This window comes from Oncorhynchus tshawytscha, linkage group LG25, assembly GCF_018296145.1.
Source record: "Oncorhynchus tshawytscha isolate Ot180627B linkage group LG25, Otsh_v2.0, whole genome shotgun sequence".
Taxonomy (NCBI): Eukaryota; Metazoa; Chordata; class Actinopteri; order Salmoniformes; family Salmonidae; genus Oncorhynchus; species Oncorhynchus tshawytscha.
Window position 1 is genome coordinate 27,417,823 of NC_056453.1, and position 21,054 is coordinate 27,438,876.

A 21,054-nucleotide genomic window follows, 5' to 3' on the forward strand; every position below is an offset into this window, starting at 1 on the left:
GACCAAACATATATTTAGAAATGGCTTTAATCTATGAATAAATAATCCACCGGAATAAATGTCCTTAATTGAGGCCATATTAGATACATTATGACATGGCATGGACAGACAAAGCAGAATATATGGTTCATTATATCGGTTTTATTGAAATTTCATCCAGGAACACTGGGCAATAATAAATATTTCATCAATCATCAAGAATGTACAAAAATAAAGACGCAGGGTCTCTGGGCATAACAAATTATTTCCAGGAAAACAATCATGCTTTAGTTGTTCTGAAGCCATGCTAAAGAAGTTCTACATACAAATGGACACAGAATAACGCCACAAAGCTAAAAGCATTTTCAGAATTCTATGGAGTAATCAAGATCCATATAATGTCAACCTTTTTCGAACTAAATATATAATAATACAATGTTCATACACTGTAGAATGCGATTTCACCATCCTTGTTACAAGGAAAGGACATTCTTCACTTTCACAAATGATGTAAAAAACAAAAATATTAAATCTGCATGCAACTTTCTTCGCCCTTTCAGATCAGCACGTATGTTGTGCTACGATCACATTCAGTGCTCGAAACGTAAGGTTACATTCAGACATCTACAGCTTAATGTTTTAGAAGTTGTTTTTTTTTTTACAAAGAAACATATGTACACTGTGTGAATGCATCTCTGGTGACACCAAATAACCGGCAAAAGTTTTACCATGAAAAAAGTATTTTCACAGGATCTTTGTTACAGGGAGGATATTTAGGGTATCTCATACGCAAAAACAAATAAACAGACAAACAATGCATGCATTGAGGTTCGTTCTTCATGTCCAATTCACAATTTACTGTACACGTTGACACCATTCTGTATCGGATGTCCCAAATTACTTCATCACGTCCTTGTTTTCACTTGTAAGTCTCGTCAGTCCCGCTGAACTGATAGGAATATGAGGGGGTGGAGGTACTTGACATATGGGGCACGGGCAAGGTAAACCTGACCAGTGCTGGAAACCGCTGCCGAGTTGAAGAGGGGGTGCAGGGGCACTCTTCATTAGGGAATGAGGTGCTCGGATGGAGGTTAGTCCCGGTAAAGTGGTGGTGAGGGTGGAGGATGTGGACGAGGACAGCGCGCTCCCGAGCAGCGGATGCACCTGATGCGCTGGGTTGCCAGAGTGCCCGCTCACTGTCCCGCAGTGGAACGTAGAATGATGTCCGCCGTAGATTTCTCCAACCAGTCTTTTCATCTCGTCCAGTGAGCTGTTGAGCATCAGGATGTAGTTTCTGGCGAGCAGGAGAGTGGCAATTTTAGACAGCTTTCTCACGGACGGACCGTGTGCATACGGCATGACTTCCCGGAGGCCGTCCATCGCCAGGTTCAAGTCATGCATCCTCTTGCGCTCCCGTCCGTTGATTTTCAGCCTCAGATGCTGAATCTCTTGCTCGGTCACTTGCTTCTTGAGTTTGTACTTGCTCCCGCCAGGTGACTTTTCCCCGTGCCTGGAAAGGTGCTCGCTCGTCATCTTCTGGAGGAGTTCGTTCTGCGTCGAGGACACTGAATTGAGGTGGTCTCTGAGATACATCCCATCCATGTCTGGTGAGGAGGATCTGCTCGAGCTGGAGTCAGAATGCATTTTATTAGCTCGGTTTGGGTAGGAGGTCGCTGCTTACCTCTCTATCTCTGCCCTGTTTTTAAGTCACACTCTATCACCCGATTCTGTCGTTTGAGTTCCGTCCTCTTTTTGGGAAGGAGGTGTAGGTAACAACGAAGGAGTCGACACAGTTGGCTTGTTGGCCGGATAGCTGCGAGTAATCTTATCTCGCGGGTGCACCTCTTGCTCTGTGGTGAGGTAAAAGAGCGCTCGGAGTATTTATAGTGCTGCTTGAGAGAAGGGAAACAAAAAGAGCCCTCCTATTCATTTCATAATGGTCTTGTTAGGATGACGTCCCCATTATTATACAGGGCGGTGTCCTTTGACTGTCCCATTGACCAAAGGGACATCTATTCCTATTCATTGTAATGCCACCGTGGGGGGAACACTTCAGTCCTGGATCATCTGAAACCAAGACAACTTGAAAACTCTCTGTGGCTCTCTAGAAATAATAACGGGTTAGTTTGAAAGTATTGTTTGATCAGCTTCACTTTGTTTGTAATGCATTTTTTAAATGCTTTTATTAAAACTGGGTAGCACTCAAATTCTGGAAAACTTGACATGTGGTGGAGCCTGGTCATGCATCGTGTTTTATTGATTGTGTGTTTGGGATCGACCACTATATTCTCCAAATCGCTGGAAAATATGTTCATTTGCAGTATGCACAATCTAACTTTGTCGTGCTGTCGAGAGAGAAGGAATAACATTGATGAGTTTCGCTGCGGTTTAGGATAGACTGTCAATGACAGACGCACAACCGGACGTTATTTTTGCTCACGAGCAACATAATAGGATATATTCCATAATACCACATGAATAGCCTGATAAGCAAATCGATTCTAAGTCTATTCAGCCTCATGGCGTTTCAGTAATTAGCAGTTAACAAGGGGATATTGATTTAGAATTTGACAAAAGCAAATAAGGTAGCCTATCTCACACGTTCCCGGTACATACATTAGACTAATTCATGATATGCTATCATTATAACGTGCTATAATATGTACTTTATTTATTCATTAATTCATTTTCAGATCCTGTATGAAAATGCATCTGTTTGACCTGATTTGATAAATCTTCCGTTTCTCACTATTCTCAGCCATGCAGGAATCCGCGTAACATTGCTTATATGTTATCTGACACTCGTGGTTGTATTTGTTATAAGTGAAGTGACCTTCCACCCTAGGTATACACCTGCCATAACATGACATTTAGATTTGAAATTAATGTATTATATTATCACAATTATAGGCCATGTATGACAGCCCAAAAATAGTAATCCCCATCAGAGACCAAGCTGGAAATGGAATGGGCCAGGGCGCTTGATGCACAACTGCAACAGAGTAGGTAGGCTACTCAACTTCCAATCAAAAACTACATGTGGTTTTCATTTAGTTTATACAAATGATTCACACAAATATACTGTGTCATTGCTTATTAAATAGAGGATTTAGTATTATGTTGAAAATATTTTTGAATTGATTATGACAACAACCACAACAACAACTATTATTATTATTATGTCTATATTAATAACAATGTTATGTCATTAGCCTGTTGTAATTCTTGTTGCTACATAAGGTGTGTAAATATATAGACGTAATAGTCCTACCTTTTTACCCCTAAAAATCTCATTAAGTGCCTTACTAAATTTGGGGGTAAAATGCGACCACCTCCAGAATGGAAACCAAAGTTAGGCTTGAAGATGAATTGCCCAAATGTAGCAACGTAACCCGATTTTCCTAAGGTGGTTGGTTTTAGTAGGCCTATACTCTATGCCTGCATAGCCTAATGATATTACATTAGGCCTAAATATATTGCTCATGTGGTACATGTGGTAGGCCTTCATGGCGTACTGTACCACCATTCTGAACCTTGAATTGCGTATAGGTTAAATTAAATATCTGTTCAATTCAAACAGAAAATTCTAAACTTTTTATTGGCCTAGCTATAGGCTAATAGGCTGATTATTTACTTACTTTTTCTAAATGTGTAATTTACATTAGCCTACATAGGAATTCCAACCCTTTAATAGGATAACTTTCAACGAATATAATGTATCCTTATACTGCAGTAGTCTCATTTAATTTGTGGAGAGTATCAGCAATATTGTGATAAACTTTAGTCAGTACATGAAACATTAACGAATAAGACATTTAAAAAGTATATAGGAAAATGTTCAACATCATAATAATGCTAATTATTATAAAAGTAATAATACAAGTAATGATAATAATAATAATAACAATAATAACACCACCAATCCTCTAGTCATGAATAATGTTATAATTGTGTTAATAATGTTCATCCTTAAAATAAATACATTTAACCTAGAAACAGAATGTATGGCAGTCTATGCACATCAGTGAATCTTATCCTGTAGAAATGTTGATGTAGAACTATAAAACTTGTTGATGAAAACTTGTGTCCCAATGGACAGAAAATGACCACATTTACAGAAACCACTCATTATCACTTAATTAGTCATTTCATCTGCATTATATTGGACACAAATATATATACAACCATTTGAAGGATGACTGAAAACTAGAAGATAACTAGATAGAAATTAAACTAACTCGATAGAATTCGATAGAAATTGAACCAACTCTGTGATGAAGTATCATAAAACACACGAGAGACACTGGGAACAATATTACTGAAGTTTAAGAAAACATTGAGACTAGATAGTTCCTATCTTCAAAGGAGCATACTCTTTTGTCATGGAGGAGAGGAATAATTGAATGCACAGTAATTGGAGGGGTACAAGCATCATCCATCCAATAGTGCCAGCCACAAAAAAAAAACTCAATCTCATATTCTACTTGGTGTTCCACAGCAATAAAATCCCCCACCATGTCATTGTTGGAACAGAAAAGAAACCATCCCTCATAAAGGTGCTGCAATGCAAAGAAAAGCGCTGGACTTCTTTGCTCTCTCTTGGTGGCATTTGAAAGTTTAAAGCTTTGAATACCAATTGCTTGAACTGGACATATGTGAATCCCTTTTAATCCTACTAATCCTGTCCCCAAGTGTTTCTTTGTGTGTGGGGCAACCACATAGATCTAAGTGAAAGTGTTCCTAATCCAGGCAATGTGGAGAAATGTCTCAATGAGAGAGAGCCAGGGGGAGAGGGAACTGCTCCGAGGCGCAGGGAGGTGAAAGGAAGGTGTCATGGTGGTTTGTGTGGCTGTGGAGTGGGGGGCTCACCTACTCACAACTGCCCCAGGGGAGGGAAACACCAATCAGCAGAATGAGTGAGGCCCCTCCCACCCTCCCACCAGTGCACTAGGCCCACGCTGCTTACCCTGCACCAAGGACCAGGACATTGGCCTAAATTGAGGATTTAAAAAAAAAAATCCCTCTTACTTAGCGGTACAGTCCCAGCAGGTTGCCTCTAATGTGCCTCAATTCATTTCTTAAGCCCCTCTGCTTTTTCATTATTCACCCCATCCCACGCTTTCTCTCTTCCCCACGCTCTCGGCAGCTTCTCCCAAAACAGACCTGATGCCATTTAGTCATACAACCCTGTTGGTCAGCTTAGAATGCTGGCAGAGAAAACAACTCCTTCAAAAGAGTCTGGTTTTTGGGCATAACAAGTGCTGTCTGAAAAAGCTTCATTGTGTGTAGCCATATGTTTTACCTGTTCATATACAGCTCATGCTAGATACTTGAAAGTTGTTCTTCAACTTTCAAATATCTTCTGTCTGATCAAAATCATCCGTAATAATCTTCTGTACGATCAAAAAATGGTGAATATAAAAAGTGCAGTATTGTGTCATCATCAAAAACAACATATAACACACATCACATTTAATTTCCTGTGTTACAGGAGTTTAGATGCTGTGCTCTCTAAAGCCCCGTTTATACCTGGGTCTAACATTTCTTGATCTTGTCCACATTCTGATTGAGTTCACAATTTCAGACAATTAAAAGACGCATTGTGATCTGATCTTATAAGTGTTAACAGACAAGATCAGATCAAAATCAGGACAAGATCAGGATCAAGGATGCATGTTAATGAAAGGTAAAAACAGGGCTTCTGTCACCATGGCCAGAATTGGAATGAACTAGTTTTATTGTGGACAGAATGAAACCTCTTGATGGACCACATTGTCAGCCCTGCATGGTCGAGGAAGTTGAACAGCCCTCCAGCTCTCCACAGTGTCTGGGTTGGATTGAAATGTACTGTATACAAAATAGTGTACTGTACACAAAAAGTGGACTTTTACATGTGCCTGTCTCCGAATTTAGAATAAGTAATTTGTATCTATTTCACAATAATCTGTGATAATAGGTTGGTGTCTGAGGACCAGCACAATCCTCTGGCACAATGACCAACACTGAGCCGCCCTGGATTTACTGCTTACGCCATGGACAAAAAAAAAATATTTGAGATTCTTTGGGCCTTACTGTTATAAAAAATGCTTCAACTATCTTCTGTTCATAAAGTTTCACTCTTAAGTTTCTTCAATCAGAACAGACAACCAAAGAACAGATACAATACCTGATCAACAAGCTTTTAATGAAAGTCCATGTAACTGTTTTTTGTATTAACTTGTGGCCATTTGAAAATGAATGTATTCAGATTGAAACAGTAATTTTATTCAGCAATGCATGCTGAACACAGAATATACACATGACCAAGTTCAGGGTCGCGTTCAGGAGTGTGCAGCATACTGAACATTCCTTACTCATGTTTACATGCCTATTTTACACAACATATTTCTATCTGAATGGCCTGTTACTTTGGGACACTCCTGAACAGACCCTTGGTTCCCTGGTCTCAGCACGTAAGTCCTTTAAGAGGATCTATTCAGCAGAGACACAATATAATTAGCAGCACAACAAACCACAGTTTTCAGCTGCTCCAGGGTGGCCTGCACGGCCCAGTAATGACCCAATAACCCACAAAGGCCCAACAGTAGTAAAATGTGAATGAATCAGCAATAGTCAGCATGTAAAGTGAATGTACTCCACCATCATCATTGAAACCAGACAGAATGAGTTCAACATCCCTGGATTGAAAAGCCCTGGTCTTGGTGGGAAACATCCTGCCACTATAAGTCTGAGTGAGGGGTCAAGGTCAGAGCCGTGTCTTGGAGGCCGTCAATGTTTTGCTGAATGTTGAAGGAGTTGGTTTGATAGTGTTGCACAAGACAAATGTAATTAAATCATTATTCTTTTCATTTTTATTTGGTTGCATCCATAGCTCTGTCTATGAATTTGAGTGTTTACATTTCTCCAGACCAATCCCTCAGCTTTTCACTGAAATAGAGGTGGGGCGCCGATTTTGTTATTGTTTCAATTAAGGATTCTAGCTTTAAGACTTTTCCAATCCAGATACTGTACCATGGTGTTGCTGAGTTAAATACGATATATCAATAAAACTTTATGTTCCTTGATTCTGTATTCTGTTATATGACAAGTAAACAAATCTTCAAATTAGAAATATCTAATTAACATTACGATCAAACAATAAAAGCTCCCTAATTAAATGGCTCACAAGGAGCTTCACCATGAATATTTAGGTTCTAATTAATATTTGGAGAGCTGTTTTGTTCTGAGAAGACATTTACATTAATTAGGCAAAACAAGAACATTTACATTTCAGTGCTAAATGTGCTCTTTCATGTTCTTTGTTGAATTGAAAAGTTCAGAAACAAAACTCTCTTAAGCTGTTTGAGGCATTCAGGGGTATTTAGTTCACAAAGCTGTAACTCACGTAATACTCACTCAATCAAAACTCCCTACCCAGGCCATTAGCACTGTTACTTTTTAAAGGCGTTGAAATGTTGAAGCAAGCACTTGATCTAGTTGAAAACACTTTGAAAACTCTCAAGTAAGTCATGTCTTCATGATTACATTTTGAGCTTTGAAAAAGAATCTTGGAAATGCATGTAGCAGATTATTTTTTACAAGAGGAAGCCTATAGTATGTCCAAGTCTGTTCTCACTCATCTCAATCTTTTCCATCCATTGATAGGATGGGCATTAATGCTGAATCATGTAAGTGATGACCTGTTGATTTTGGAGTTGTACGATGATAGTGTGGCATTACTGGTGAGGTCAGAGGTGTCAGGAGGAACAAACACCCTCAAAACCTCCCTTATAGTGGTTGAGTGCTGGTATGCCTGTGTGGTTGTGGTTCTGTGCCTTCTCTCAAGCAGCCAGATGGCCCACGGGCCCTGGTTTAGCTTTAGCCTGGCTCTGTCTGTCTGGTAGGTAGAGCTTGCTGACTAGAGACTTGGACTCCATCGCTGTACCAGCCCCTCAGCGCCTTCTTTTAACCGTCCCTTTCACTGGGGACAATTGTTCATCTCCCATGCCTCTTTTCAGGCTCAGTTTCAGCCTGGCAGCCCCTATTCTGCTTTTTATGTCACTTTGTGTCTGGTTCGCCCCCTTCCTATGGGTGCACATGACCAGAAAATGAAGGTTTGCATGGGGGCTCCCCAAGAAGGGAGTAGGAGAGAACAGATTAATATGTAAGCTTGGCAGATAAGCTGGACAGAGGAGGGGTGCATTGTGCTAGAGTGGGGTTACATGTAAGGAGAATAGGGACTGGCCTTGCTTTGGCCGCCAACAGGGGCTGGTGAAAAGCTCACTGTCCATTGTCTGAACCAATCTGAGAGGGGTTGTTTCATTAATTACACATTCGCACATATCGACAAAGTGGGAGGTAAGGAGTTGAAAATGCAGATGTGTGTGTTTGTGACAAAAAACAGACTGAAAAAAAGCCTTGATCCTGTCCAAAGACATTTTGAACCAAAATGACCTTGCAGTCTTCAGTAAAAGATGGAGGAGAGGGAGGGGTTCTCCTCCCCACCCATACTGCTGAAGAGCATGGTGGCCCTGCTTGTTCCTTATCAATGCCCCTTGTAAGCAATAAAATGATCAGGTCCTCCAGAGTCCTCCTTGTATCTTGAAGCACTACCACCATATATTGCCTGGGTCGTTCCACGAAAAGAGTGCCTTTTGCGCAGGGGCGTTTTCACCCATTATTTTAGAGACCGCACTCTTCTGGAATTTTGCATTTTTCAAACACCTGAAACTGTTGTTTTTATGCAATTTAGAGTCATAATCATTATGTCTAATTATATGTAAAAAAATATATATATATATGTATTTTTTTCTGCAGCGGTTATCTAAGCATAGCGCTTTACTTGTTCAATTGTCATTTTAATGAGGGTGTTATTCTGACTTGTAAATGACATCTCAATATACTGCACTAACACGCCTAGGATATTACATCCAAATTACACTATGTGGGACTATAACACACATCAATACAGGCATGTATCATGGAATCATAATTAATACACAAATATCATGATATTATCATAAAGTGTTTTTCTGCGAATCTAAGCATACCTCTTGAGCTGTTTGTATCCTCCTGACTGGTGGTTCTTATTTTAAACAAACAAAATATGCTTCTCTGCATCTCTGCTAAAATCTGGGTAAAGGATTGAAAGGAATGACAAGAAACTGTTATGTGGGGAATCATAATTGACTAGTTTCAGCAAATGTCAACTTGTTCTTGATACCATATCTTGTTTTGAGGTGTTTAGAATGATTTCATGTCAATGCTAATATGGCTCAAATACGCTAGCTAGCTATCCTACAACTGTAACAATGTATTTGAGAGAGAAGAAGTGCTCATTGTGCAAATGTATTTATGTTTTCAATAAACATTGGAGACTAACTATAGTTTACATGTTGTCAACAATCTAAGCCAACCCTGTCTGTTTTGTCCCATAGTTGTGCAAATGTTGGTTTTGTTAAGATGAAGTCATCAACCCTGTTACTTTGGCACTTAATGGACACTTACTATAGTCAAATTTGTATTTAACCACTTGAATTGGGAAAACACATTTTTCATTAAGTTGAACATGTGCTCTTTATGACATCATTTTAACAAAAAAGAATCCTAGAAAATGACGCTTCTTAAAAAACACCAAATTGGTGGAACGAACTGCCTACACTGCTGCGTAGCCACAGAACACGTAGGGCACAATAGGCAAGACAGCCCAGAGAAGTATCGTTTACTAATAACACATTGGGTAAACGTTGTCTTTATCAGCTAAGAGATCCTCATCAGGGATGGTATGTAGTGCTTTCCAGTTGGAAGGGAACTTCTTCCTCCCAGTCACCATTACCATCCCTCTCCAGGCCACTAGCACACCCCTTGTAGACAGTCTGGGAGGGGACTCACTCTACATCTGTTCATAGCTATTTTGAATAGCTTTTTGTCATTCTTGATTTTGCAGAAGAATGTAATAATTCAGATTTGACCAAATAGGAAAGTCCAGTGTTATCAAGTAGAGAGTACATTGTGATCTCTCTGAGGAAGTTAACTAAACTTTAAGAGCAGTTATGATTTTTGCAAACATTTACCATTATTTTACAGAATGAGTAAGTAGTTTGTGGCCATGAAGATTGTGTGAAAACAATATGACCAAGCTACCCCGTTCATCTCAAGGAGCTTACTTGCAGCACCTTACTCTCCAAAGAAACTGATTGAAAATGTGCATTTATGAGCAGCCATGATTTTATAGCGATGTAAAGCCTGTCAAACTCTCACCCCCAGTCTATTTCTTTACTCTAGGCTGGATGTTAGTCCTGGGGGTCATTCCTGTACAAACTCTTATTGTTGGTGGCCTTTCCTATCCTTCTGCGCTCTCCTGTCTTTTTTTCTGCGTTCCCTCTTTCTTTCTTTTTATCGCACCCAAACACAAGACTCGCAGGCGGGGATGTCTCAACCAAACAGCAGCAACAGAAAGGGCTGCAGAGGAGCAAGAAAAGAAATGCAAAGCCTTACTGTAAATACAGCAAATTAAGTCAAATCTCCATGTACATGGACACTTGTCTCAAAACTGCCACAACAAATGTACCAGAAATGAATGACTGAAAGTTTTCCTCTAGTCATAGTATAAAGAGTAGGAATAGTATGAAAGTATCATCTAGTCAGGCTGCTCCTCCAAAAGCTGATAGAGATTATGTTGGGAAGGTTGTAGGATGTGTCTAAAAAGAACATGTGAGCCTTGCCTCCGGCCTGTCAATCACACTACCCTGATGACTATAAGCTGGCCGTCATGTAGTCATTAGAACTAACAAACCGTTACATGAAACAGAGCACACCTCTCACTCTTTCCTCTTCACCTCCCTGTTCACCTTGTAGCAGTCCCCTGGGAGCCTAGAGCAGACCCAATACTGAGACAACATAGCTCCTTAGCACTCACTTTAAAAATAGATATATTTTTATTTCTTAGCACTCACTTGTCAAGGGCCGTTATTTTGCGTCAGATACCAGTATGGCCTCCAGCTCACTTCATGGTTAAACTAATATTGCGGTAATTAATGCGGAAGGCAGACAGGAGGGAGTCGCAGCCTCAACCTGCATAACTGTAGCATTGAGATCTAGTTGAGATGCTTTTGACAAATCATAGGGACTCCTCTTGCCAATCACTAAGTTGTAGTTGGATTGGAAAAAAGTGTAACATCAGTATATTATTTACAGTATATTATTTATCTATAGAAAATAAGCAATTATCTTGTGTGGGAGATCTGGAAATAAATGCTGCACTATCCCAAATGTTCTGTGGTGTATTTCCAACATAATTACTTTATCTATTTTATTTGCATGGAATTGCATTTTTTTTTAGTACAGTAGTTCCTTATCATTTCCAAACTATTTCAGTGCTTCAATAGAACCCGAACACTCTGTACATTCTTCAAATCGTCTGCCGTGGAGTGAGACATTTTTGGCAAGTGTAATGAGTTTGAATATTCTTCTGGATACCCAAATTCCTTTTCAGATGGTCCATATAAAAATGGTACATTAATAAGACAAAAGCAAATTGAGCCACACCAATTCATTCATGGCTGTGGTTGTTTGAATCTTCGCCCATAAATGAATAGCTAATAGGCCTGTGATAGGAGATGCAGCAATTTGGGGTATTAGTCTCATTTGTCGCCGTTTCTTGTCAAAGCAGAACCGTCCTCTCTGTGGAAGGAGAAATTTTCAAAGAAACAAATCATTTGCATATATAAATGATCCCTCTGAGAGTAGCTTTAAAGAGATTGTGTGTATATGTGTGTGTGCATGCGTGTGCGCACATAGGGGTGGAGTGGGGGGGAGGGTGTAGAGCGAGAGGTGGCTAAGCAAGAGAGACAACTTGTCACACAGACCATAGCGGCAGTTGTTCGAGAAAGCTATCCATGTCCCAAAATGATGGAACATACGGGTTAGAAGAGAAAAGGATGAATGGTGCAAATCTTTCCTTTCAGTAACGGTGGGGAGCAGTGAGAGACGGATAATTTGGGGATATTATGAGAGTCATTCTAGCCCGCCCAGGCAATGGAAGGGAGTATGGGACATGTCTGTCTGTGGCTCTCTCTTAGGGCCTATGTTTTTGTGCTCCTCCTGGCCCCGCTCTGTTTTGTCAGCACATCAGCTAATGGAGAAAGTTAATTGTGTTGGTTGTGAGGCCACCTGTCACACCAGCCTCATTTCCATACTAATGGGGTGAGAGTGGCACGGACAGAATGCCTTGCCGATGACTGGGAATCATGTGGGTTCTATTCACCAGCTTACTCCTAAAGATATATACATGTACGCATGCGTTAAATGTACGCACACACACACACACACACACACACACACAAACACACACACTATCAGATATCCTAAAACTGATCTAAGTTACTAGAAGTACAATTGAAATGTAAAATCTCAAAAGCTGTATAATAGAATCAACCATTTTCATATTGTTACTTTTTCTTCCTAATAGAAATGGACAACAGCCTGATCCCAAAATATGTCATTTTTGTTGTTGGTTTGATCAGATTGTAAATCTAAACATATATTCAACACCAGCTTCTCTAATAAAATACATAAAAACAAAAGGGCTGAGTTTGAATGTGTTTTTTTACAGGGCCATCTGTACTCTTATAATTGTCCTCCAGTCCCTTTGGATACGTCCGTCAGTCAGACAGTCAGTCAGTCAGTCTGTCTGTCTGTCTGTCTGTCTGTCTGTCTGTCTGTCTGTCTGTCTGTCTGTCTGTCTGTCTGTCTGTCTGTCTGTCTGTCTGTCTGTCTGTCTGTCTGTCTGTCTGTCTGTCTGTCTGTCTGTCTGTCTGTCTGTCTGTCTGTCTGTCTGTCTGTCTGTCTATTCCTGTCAGTCACAAGGTACTGGTGGGTGTAGGATCTTAATTTGAGCCAGTTTCCTACAGAAGGAAAATAATCCTGCAGCAACAGGAAATGTGAATTATTATATGGATTATTATTAATGGTCATTTTTGTAGGGGTTGATTGTAAAGGAAAATCAAGTCTGAAATTTCAAAGTGAAAATGACAAACTTCAGAAGCCTTTCTAAACCTCAAATACACTAGAAGTTTGAAGTTTCCTGCATCTCCTGCCAGAGGGTGATCAAATTAAGATCCTACATCTGTACTGTATCAGATGTATTGAATCTGTAGAATTACAAAGGTGCTCTTTAATAACTGATGATGAATAGTCTTGCTCCATAGCAATCATATAGCTTAATGTCTTTAATCAAATAGTCTTAACGCGATGTTTACAACTCCTTAAGCAAGAGGACAAAGGACATCAATAGTTTTCTCAAAGTTGGATACTGTAACATATTCTGTTCTCAAAGTTGGATACTGTAACATGTTCTGTTAGGCACATTTGAACAGAATCTTAATGGGACTTACTTAAAGTAATATACTTGTTCCTGTCCTTTTTACAAATTGTGTGTTGAATAATTGACAGTTTAGGCCTGTCAACAGAGTTAAGCATCTTTATGTGACATTGTACAAAAACATTAAATCACAGACTTTCATATGGGGCTGTGGTGTGTGTGGCTGTGAGCTATAAAAGCCAACAGCGCACCCCACATTTTTCAAGTTTGTTTGACATATTTAAAATGCTAATAACCAGTTTATTATGTGCTATATCAAATGCAAATGCTTTGTTTTACTGCTGCAAAGTTCGGGCCAACATTTACATTAGCATATCTTATGTCTGTCTCCTTAGCATGCAGTGGTGGAATGAACCCAGCCAACAGCTCTATAAATTACATGAAACAGTCGCATTAGATAAACAAGCTAAAATGATGTTGCCATTAAGACCTGCAGCAGTGTCTCTCGCCTAAATGAAGGTGCCTGGCCCTGGCAGCATATGGTGCACAAATTCCTTCAAATCAACACAATCCCAACATTATCTGGACGTGTCAAAAGAAGCAGATGGATTTTAAAACAATCATGTAAACAGCCTCTTTACGACATTGAAGAAAACGGCTAAATGTGTCCCTTTTAATATACGCCTGTTTGCCAGCTCCTGTGAAGGAGAAAGATGGGGGTTCATCCCATACATCTCTATTTAGTGGTAAACACAGTGTAACTTTAGTTAATTATCAATTTACTTAGATGCACTGACTTCAATTTTAGAGATGTAGTATATCATACGTAAATTGTCTTTGATAGGTAGGTGATTATAGTTGGTTATTGTGCTGTTTCACCATGAAAGGGTTTGTGTTGGCTTTGTGTTGACTGGAACTGGTAATAGTTTTATGGTAAATTGGATGCAAATTATTTAAATGCTGTGTGGTTACTGGACTTTGTAAAATACAAAATTACTTTAATATTTCAACCATAAATCAATTAAACAGTGACACATTTGTTAGATAGGTTTCACTTTTTATTACGCCATTGACTGCATGCAGAATATCATCCCTGCACATGCTGCATGTATTTCGTAAAACTTTGGATTTGACCTGTGGAGCGAGTATGGATGCACTGATCCAGGGACATCTATTCTTACCCTAACCCTCACCATAACCATGAAATGCCAAATGAATGGGATGACACAGTAAACAGTATAATGATCAGGGCACCACTCATGGTCATGGAACCCCCTAGTTCGGCCAATCATCCTCAATCTAATCCCAGTATTAGGCTAACAAAGTAAGCGCTTTCCTCTCCAACTTTCAACAGATGGCCTGACGTTTGTCTCCCTGGACAGGACGCCTAGCTGTGTGGACCATACTGGGTCACCAGAGGAACGATGGGACATGGCCACAGCCCTGTCCTCTGCTGACTGCTTGTCTTTGGGCAAGTCTCCACTCTGCCTCAGCATCTCCCTCTCTCAGACACACTCACCCCCGCACTGCAGCAATGTCTGACAGATTGCAGCAGAGACACCACTCTCCATCTGCACCTAAAGATCCGCATGCCCTGACAATGAGGTGACCATGTCATCGCCGGCACAGAAGCAGAGAGGCTAGTGGGGAGGGAAGGATGCTGTGTGTGGGTTAGGAGGGAGGGACACATTAACAAGCTATAAGCTCAACTGCCTTATCCATAATGCATTGTCTGGGCCAATTTACATGGTGTTGGACCCTTTGGGAAAAGAGGATCATCAATCACATTACTTTATTAGCTTTTCTCCCTTACCCTCTTCCCTTTCTCCCTTACCCTCTCCCATTTCTCCCTTACCCTCTCCCCTTTCTCCTCTTTCCCTCTCTCCCCTTACTCTCTCCTCTTTCCCTCTCCCCTTTCTCCCCTTTCTCCCTTTTCGCCCCTTTAGCCCTTTCCTCCCCTTTCTCACTTTCCCTCTCCCATTTCTCCCTTACCCTCTCCCATTTCTCACTTTTCCCTCTCCCCTTTCTCCCCATTCCCTCTTTCCTTTATCCCTTTCTCCCTTTTCACCCCTTTATCCCTTTCCTCCCATTTCTCCCTTACCCTCTCCCATTTCTCACTTTTCCCTCTCCCCTTTCTCCCCTTTCCCTCTCCCCTTTATCCCTTTCTCCCCTTTCTCCCTTTTCTCCCCTTTCTCCCTTTCCCTCTCCCCATTCTCCCTTTCTCTCTCCCTGTTCTCTGTTTCCCTCTCCCCTTTCCCCTTTCTCCTTTTCCATCTCCCCTTTCTCCTCGTTCTCCCTTTTCTCCCCTTTTCCCTTTTCTACCCTTTTCTCCATTTCCCTCTCCCCTTTCTTACTTTCCCTCTTCTTTTTTTTGTTCCCCCATTTTGTCATGGTTGTTGTGCCGAGTGCAACTGGCCCCATAAAAAACTCCAAACAGCTTAATTGCTGGGTTGTAAAAAATGTGCATGTTTGTGATGCCCAGAGTTAGGGATTTGAGGGAGTTGGTTACAGGGGTAGGGGGGAGTATTAGTGTTGGTAGTGGAAGTTAAAAATGTTTTATGTGGCATCACCCTCATCAAATACATTTCCATGATTTCCCCCTGAATATATTCCCAACTGAATTACAAGAACCTGGACCAGTTTCAGGTTAAGGATCTGTTAGGGTCAAACACGGTTTTGTCACCATGAACTTGTGATACATGCCTGGATTACTAAACAGTCTCATTTTCAGACCAGTCTTTATAACAACAACAAAAACAACTAATCATGAATACTCTCATTATCATTAAATCCCTAGTTACTAAAGCAGAATTTGTCTGTTGATGACTGACCAAATAAATAGGTGGGGATAATTTTGTCTATAACAGTAAGTATATTGACAAAGGAAACACTAATTGGTTCCAAATTTAGGTGAAGGAAATTGTTCTTTCTGTAGCGATAGAATTTTGAGAATGATGAATTGGAATGGGCATAATCTACAGAATCTACAAGATAAAGACTGAAATTGAAGTTAAAGTTGTTCATATTTGTAAATCAGTTAACTGAATTCACAAATTCTGATCTCATTACCAATAACAAACAAAGCCTAATAAGCCACATTTATAAAATGAAATATGCGGACATTCTTTGATAAAAAAATGTAATGTAATTATATGCTTAATGTAGCAAAATGTGGCAATGTATAGAGGCACTGTTGATATTTTTAAGTAAAATATGAAACACAAATGTTTTGAAAACATTAGAAGCATTTATCAACACCTGAAATAAACATGTATATGTTATTCTAATAGGGGGAATTAAGAAAATAAATAGAGCACAGAATCTATTATCAGTTAAGATTTGTTTGTGTTTATATTTTTCTCAAAATTCCACTTTTAAAGAAGAGAACAAAAAAATAGATAATTATTGATGAAAAAGTGGAGTAAACGAAAGATGGTTTACAAGACGTGCAGTCTTAATGCGCTTGTGAAAGGCGTAAAAGTAGCAAAATATTGTGTTTGCAGCAAATGGAGAAGTTTGTGAGAGGCAGGCTACACCACAGTCACAAGCCATGCAGTGTGCTGCCCCAGCCTCGCCTCTACAGCACTGTTCTACTAATGCCAGTCAGCCATACTAATCCTGGTAATCACTGCAAAGGAGAGGGATAGATGAGATGGTGAAGGAGCGCTGCTGCCGTGTGTGAGGGGAGGGCAGGGAGAGGAAGTCAGGGGAGGGCAGGGAGGGAGAGGAAAATCACCGGTGTCCTAAACCCATCAAAGTGCCAGTTTGTTTAATTGTTGGCACATCAACAGAGCAGACGAGAGCTCCCACCTCCCTAACTCACTCATTACCATCACCCCAACTCTGTCCATAATACACCAGACTCCTCAACACCCTGACAATGGGACAACAAACTGCCCTGAAAAAGGGGATTATAATTGCAATCATATATGTGGGTTTTTTAACATGCACAGCATACTGTACCATTAGTATCACAAATAAGTAATAATTTGCTAATGACAACATTATGTTGAGTCAGTTTAGGGGCAATTAAAGTGAGTGATATTTACATATGCCTAATGAATCACAGTGCGTGGCAGCTTGAGGGAGGCTAATGAATATTCATCCAGGCATTCTCACCCGCCGCAGCAGTTTATAAACTGAATTATGGTTGATTTGCCCTTTTAAAAAATGAACATGGGCGCATCTCCCACAAGGAGGGAATGAACAATAAAGGCTGATTATAAAAATGTTTTAGTGGTAAACTGCCGGTGAGGAGATCAGAGGCTGATTTTTATAGACTTCCCCAGCTTTCATAAAGAGCACGCCTTTGCGTCTTTGTGAAAAGTGAGGGACCAATCTGCCCACCTCCTTTTGGACTCAAGATGGCACTGGGGCCAATGGTATGGCAGTGATTTGCCCTGTAATTTCCCATGCTTGGCAGTTTGGTTCTAACCCCTCAGGTGCAGGTTCAACAGGCAATCAGTACATCACACAACTTACAGTATATGTTTTATCATGCAAATACTACTGTCAGTTTAGCAGGTGCTACACCACATGATAAAGGACAGGCAAGAATATACAAAAGGCTGTAGAATGTTCATAAATATAATTGTATTATTATGTTATTTGTCTGTGCGAGATGCATTTACTGCACTTTAAAACTCAAAATGTCAAGTTATGTGATCTTAACAGCACACCCAGCCATTCGGTTTATGTTTATGATACAAACTCTTTTCTTCCCATTGCTCACAGTAGATGAAAGGTACTTTCAATTTGTTTCATGAAGTTCTGAAACACTGGGACCCCTGTATACCATAATATAGTTCCATGAGTGTCACTTTGGTCCTGTTCACTATAGAGTGTCGTCAAAAAGTATTCATACCCCTTGACTTATTCCACATTTTGTTGTGTTACAACCTGAATTCAAAATGGACTAAATATATTGTTTTCTCACCCATCTACATACAATACCCCATAATGACAAAGAGAAAACATGTTTTTAGAAATGTTTGCATATTTATTGAAAATGAAATACAGAAATATTTCATTTACATAAGTATTCACACCACTGAGTCAATACATGTTAGAATCACCTTTGGCAGCGATTACAGCTGTAAATCCTTCTGGGTAAGTCTCTAAGGGCTTTACACACCTGGATTGTACAACATTTACCCAATATTCTTTTTAAAATTCTTCAAGCTCTGTAAACTTGGTTGTTAATCATTGCTCGACAACCATTTTCAAGTCTTGCTATAGATTTCAAGCCGATTTATGTCAAAACTGTAACTTGGCCACTCAGGAACGTTCACTGTATTCTTGGTAAGCAACTCCCGTGTAGATTTGGCCTTGTGTTTTCAGTTATTGTCCTGCTGAAAGGTGAATTAATCTCCTAGTGTCTGGTGGAAAGCAGACGGACCCAGGTTTTCCTTTAGGATTTTGCCTGTGGCTCCATTAAGTTTATTTTTTATCCTGAAAAACTCCTCAGTCCTTAATGATTACAAGCATACCCATAACATGATGCAGCCACCACTATGCTTTAAAATATTGAATGGTACTCAATAAGTGCTGTATTGGATTTGTCCCAAACATAACACTTTGTATTCAGGACAATAAGTTAACTGCTTTGTCACATTTTTTGCAGTATTACTTCAGTATTACTTTTCTGTACAGGCTTCCTTCTTTTCACTCTGTCAATTATGTTAGTATTGGGGAGTAACTACAACGTTGTATATCCATACTCAGTTTTCTCCTATCACTGCCATTAAACTCTGTAACTGTTTTAGTCACCATTGGCCTCATTGTGAAATCCCTGAGCATTTCCCTTCCTTTCCGGCAACTGAGTTAGGAAGGATGCCTGTATCTTTGTAGTAACTGGGTGTATTGATAAACCATCCAAAGTGTAATTATTAACTTTACTATGCTCAAAGGGATAATCAATGTCTGCTTTTTTTAACCAATAGGTGAACTTCTTTGCGGGACATTGGAAAACCTTCCTGGTCTTTGTGGTTGAATCTGTATTTGAAATTCACTGCTGGACTGAGGAATCTCACAGATAATTGTACGTGTGGGGTGCAGAAAAGAGGTAGTCATTAAAAAATAATGTTAAACACTATTATTGCACACAGTGAGTCCATGCAACATATTATGTGAATTGTTAAGCACATATTTAGGCTTCCCACAACAAATGGGTTGAATTACTTACAGACTCAAGACATTTCAGCTTGTCATTTTTTATTCATTTGTAAAAACGTTGAAAAACATAATTCCACTTTGACATTATGGGGTAATGTGTGTAGGGCCAGTGACAAAAAAAATCTAAACTGAATTTTAAATTCAGGTTGCAACACAACAAAATGTGTAAAAAGTCAAGGGGTGAGAATACTTTCTGAAGGCACTGTAGGGTCGAATACAGTAAAGCATTTGCTGTGTATGACTGTGGTTACATTTCTCATTGGTAAAGTCCATTGACCACCAGCCTCCCTTTAGAAAGGCAGCAGATAAAATGTTGCGGTTGGCTAAATACTGAATTCAATAACTGTAAAATACTAAGCAAGAACAAACTTGTATATTGTTTGTGTGCACCCTATCTCCACATTGAAGGCCCATTGACCAAACCATTCAATTAGAATTCTTGTTCTATATGGACCAAACCCTCATTGTATACAGTGTATCAATCAAGATTCTCTCATCTTTGTCTTGGTATGAATAAGCCATGGATTAATACACTGCAGTAACCAACCTTAACGACAAGATTGTAGTTATTAAACAGCTACATGTGGAGTGAATGCAACCACTTGATGGTGAGGGAACCAATCAATATTGAAATTCAAGACATGCCTATGCACCCAATTCTAGTTCATGCTGTTGAGAACTGTTTTTGAGTAAGATATTTTGGTACCATCTGTGTTTTGTACTTTCATGGAGTATTTAAACCATTGCAGAATATGGAGCATCTGCTTTGTGCATGTCAATTTGGATGATAGGCCACCTTTTATTCTGTGACATTCTCACCACGTAACATGTCTGCCCCCTTGTGTTACTTTTTGCATATTTCCCAAAAATTACTTTTTACAACTATATCCAATAGATGTCACTGCTGCTTAGGATTGATATCACCAAGCATTAGCTTTAGGCTAGCTAGACTATAGCAAAGATTGTCTATTATATTGAAAAGATAGTCAAGTGACCGCTCTAACAATGGAAATACATGTCCTCCAAGACGGAAGGCAGGCGGGAGGAGGCAAGATCAGGTGGGACCATTCTAGCCAATGAGAGGGCAGATACGGGTGTGAACAACAGGCCATAGAGAGGGAGGACTCCTCTTTGTATCTGTGCCACTATAGCGTCTGTGACAGCATGAGCAGCACCATTTAGGCTTTCTCCATTTTAAAGTAGTCCATTTTCTTCTTCTTTATTGGCTGATTGCGCCCAACTCATAGGAATACCCACCCAGTTGACTACTTTAAAATGGTGGAAGCCCTAAATAGCAATGTCCATGCTAAAGTGGGTTATATTCACGATGAGTCCTCTATCTATCTCTATGACAACAGGCACAACTCCCATAAATCGTTTATTCCCACTTATATCAGTGCATTTGTAACAACCTAACTATTACGAAACGTCTATTCGATCAAATAAGCCTCACGTAGCAAATGAGCAATTATATTTTTTGTTGACCAAATACGACACCACACAAAAAAATGTTCCACTTAGTGGGCTTATTTTCGTAGACGATTTAGGGCGGAGTAAAACCTCTCTCTTCGCCACTTCCTCTTTGACTATAGTGACGCAGC

At 39.8% G+C, this 21,054-nt stretch overlaps 1 protein-coding gene across 1 annotated transcript; it reads right to left on the bottom strand.

Annotated features, from left to right (window-relative positions):
• Positions 1–230: 230 nt before the first annotated feature.
• Positions 231–1,816, bottom strand: LOC112224018 (oligodendrocyte transcription factor 3). Its single transcript, XM_024387310.2, has one exon. The coding sequence runs from the start codon at positions 1,621–1,623 to the stop codon at positions 877–879; it is 747 nt and encodes a 248-aa protein (XP_024243078.1). The 5' UTR covers positions 1,624–1,816; the 3' UTR covers positions 231–876.
• Between the last annotated feature and the right edge of the window lie 19,238 nt (positions 1,817–21,054).

Bases quoted from the DNA above. Each gene is read 5' to 3' on its own strand.
- LOC112224018 (XM_024387310.2), bottom strand. From the start codon at position 1,623: ATGCATTCTGACTCCAGCTCGAGCAGATCCTCCTCACCAGACATGGAT.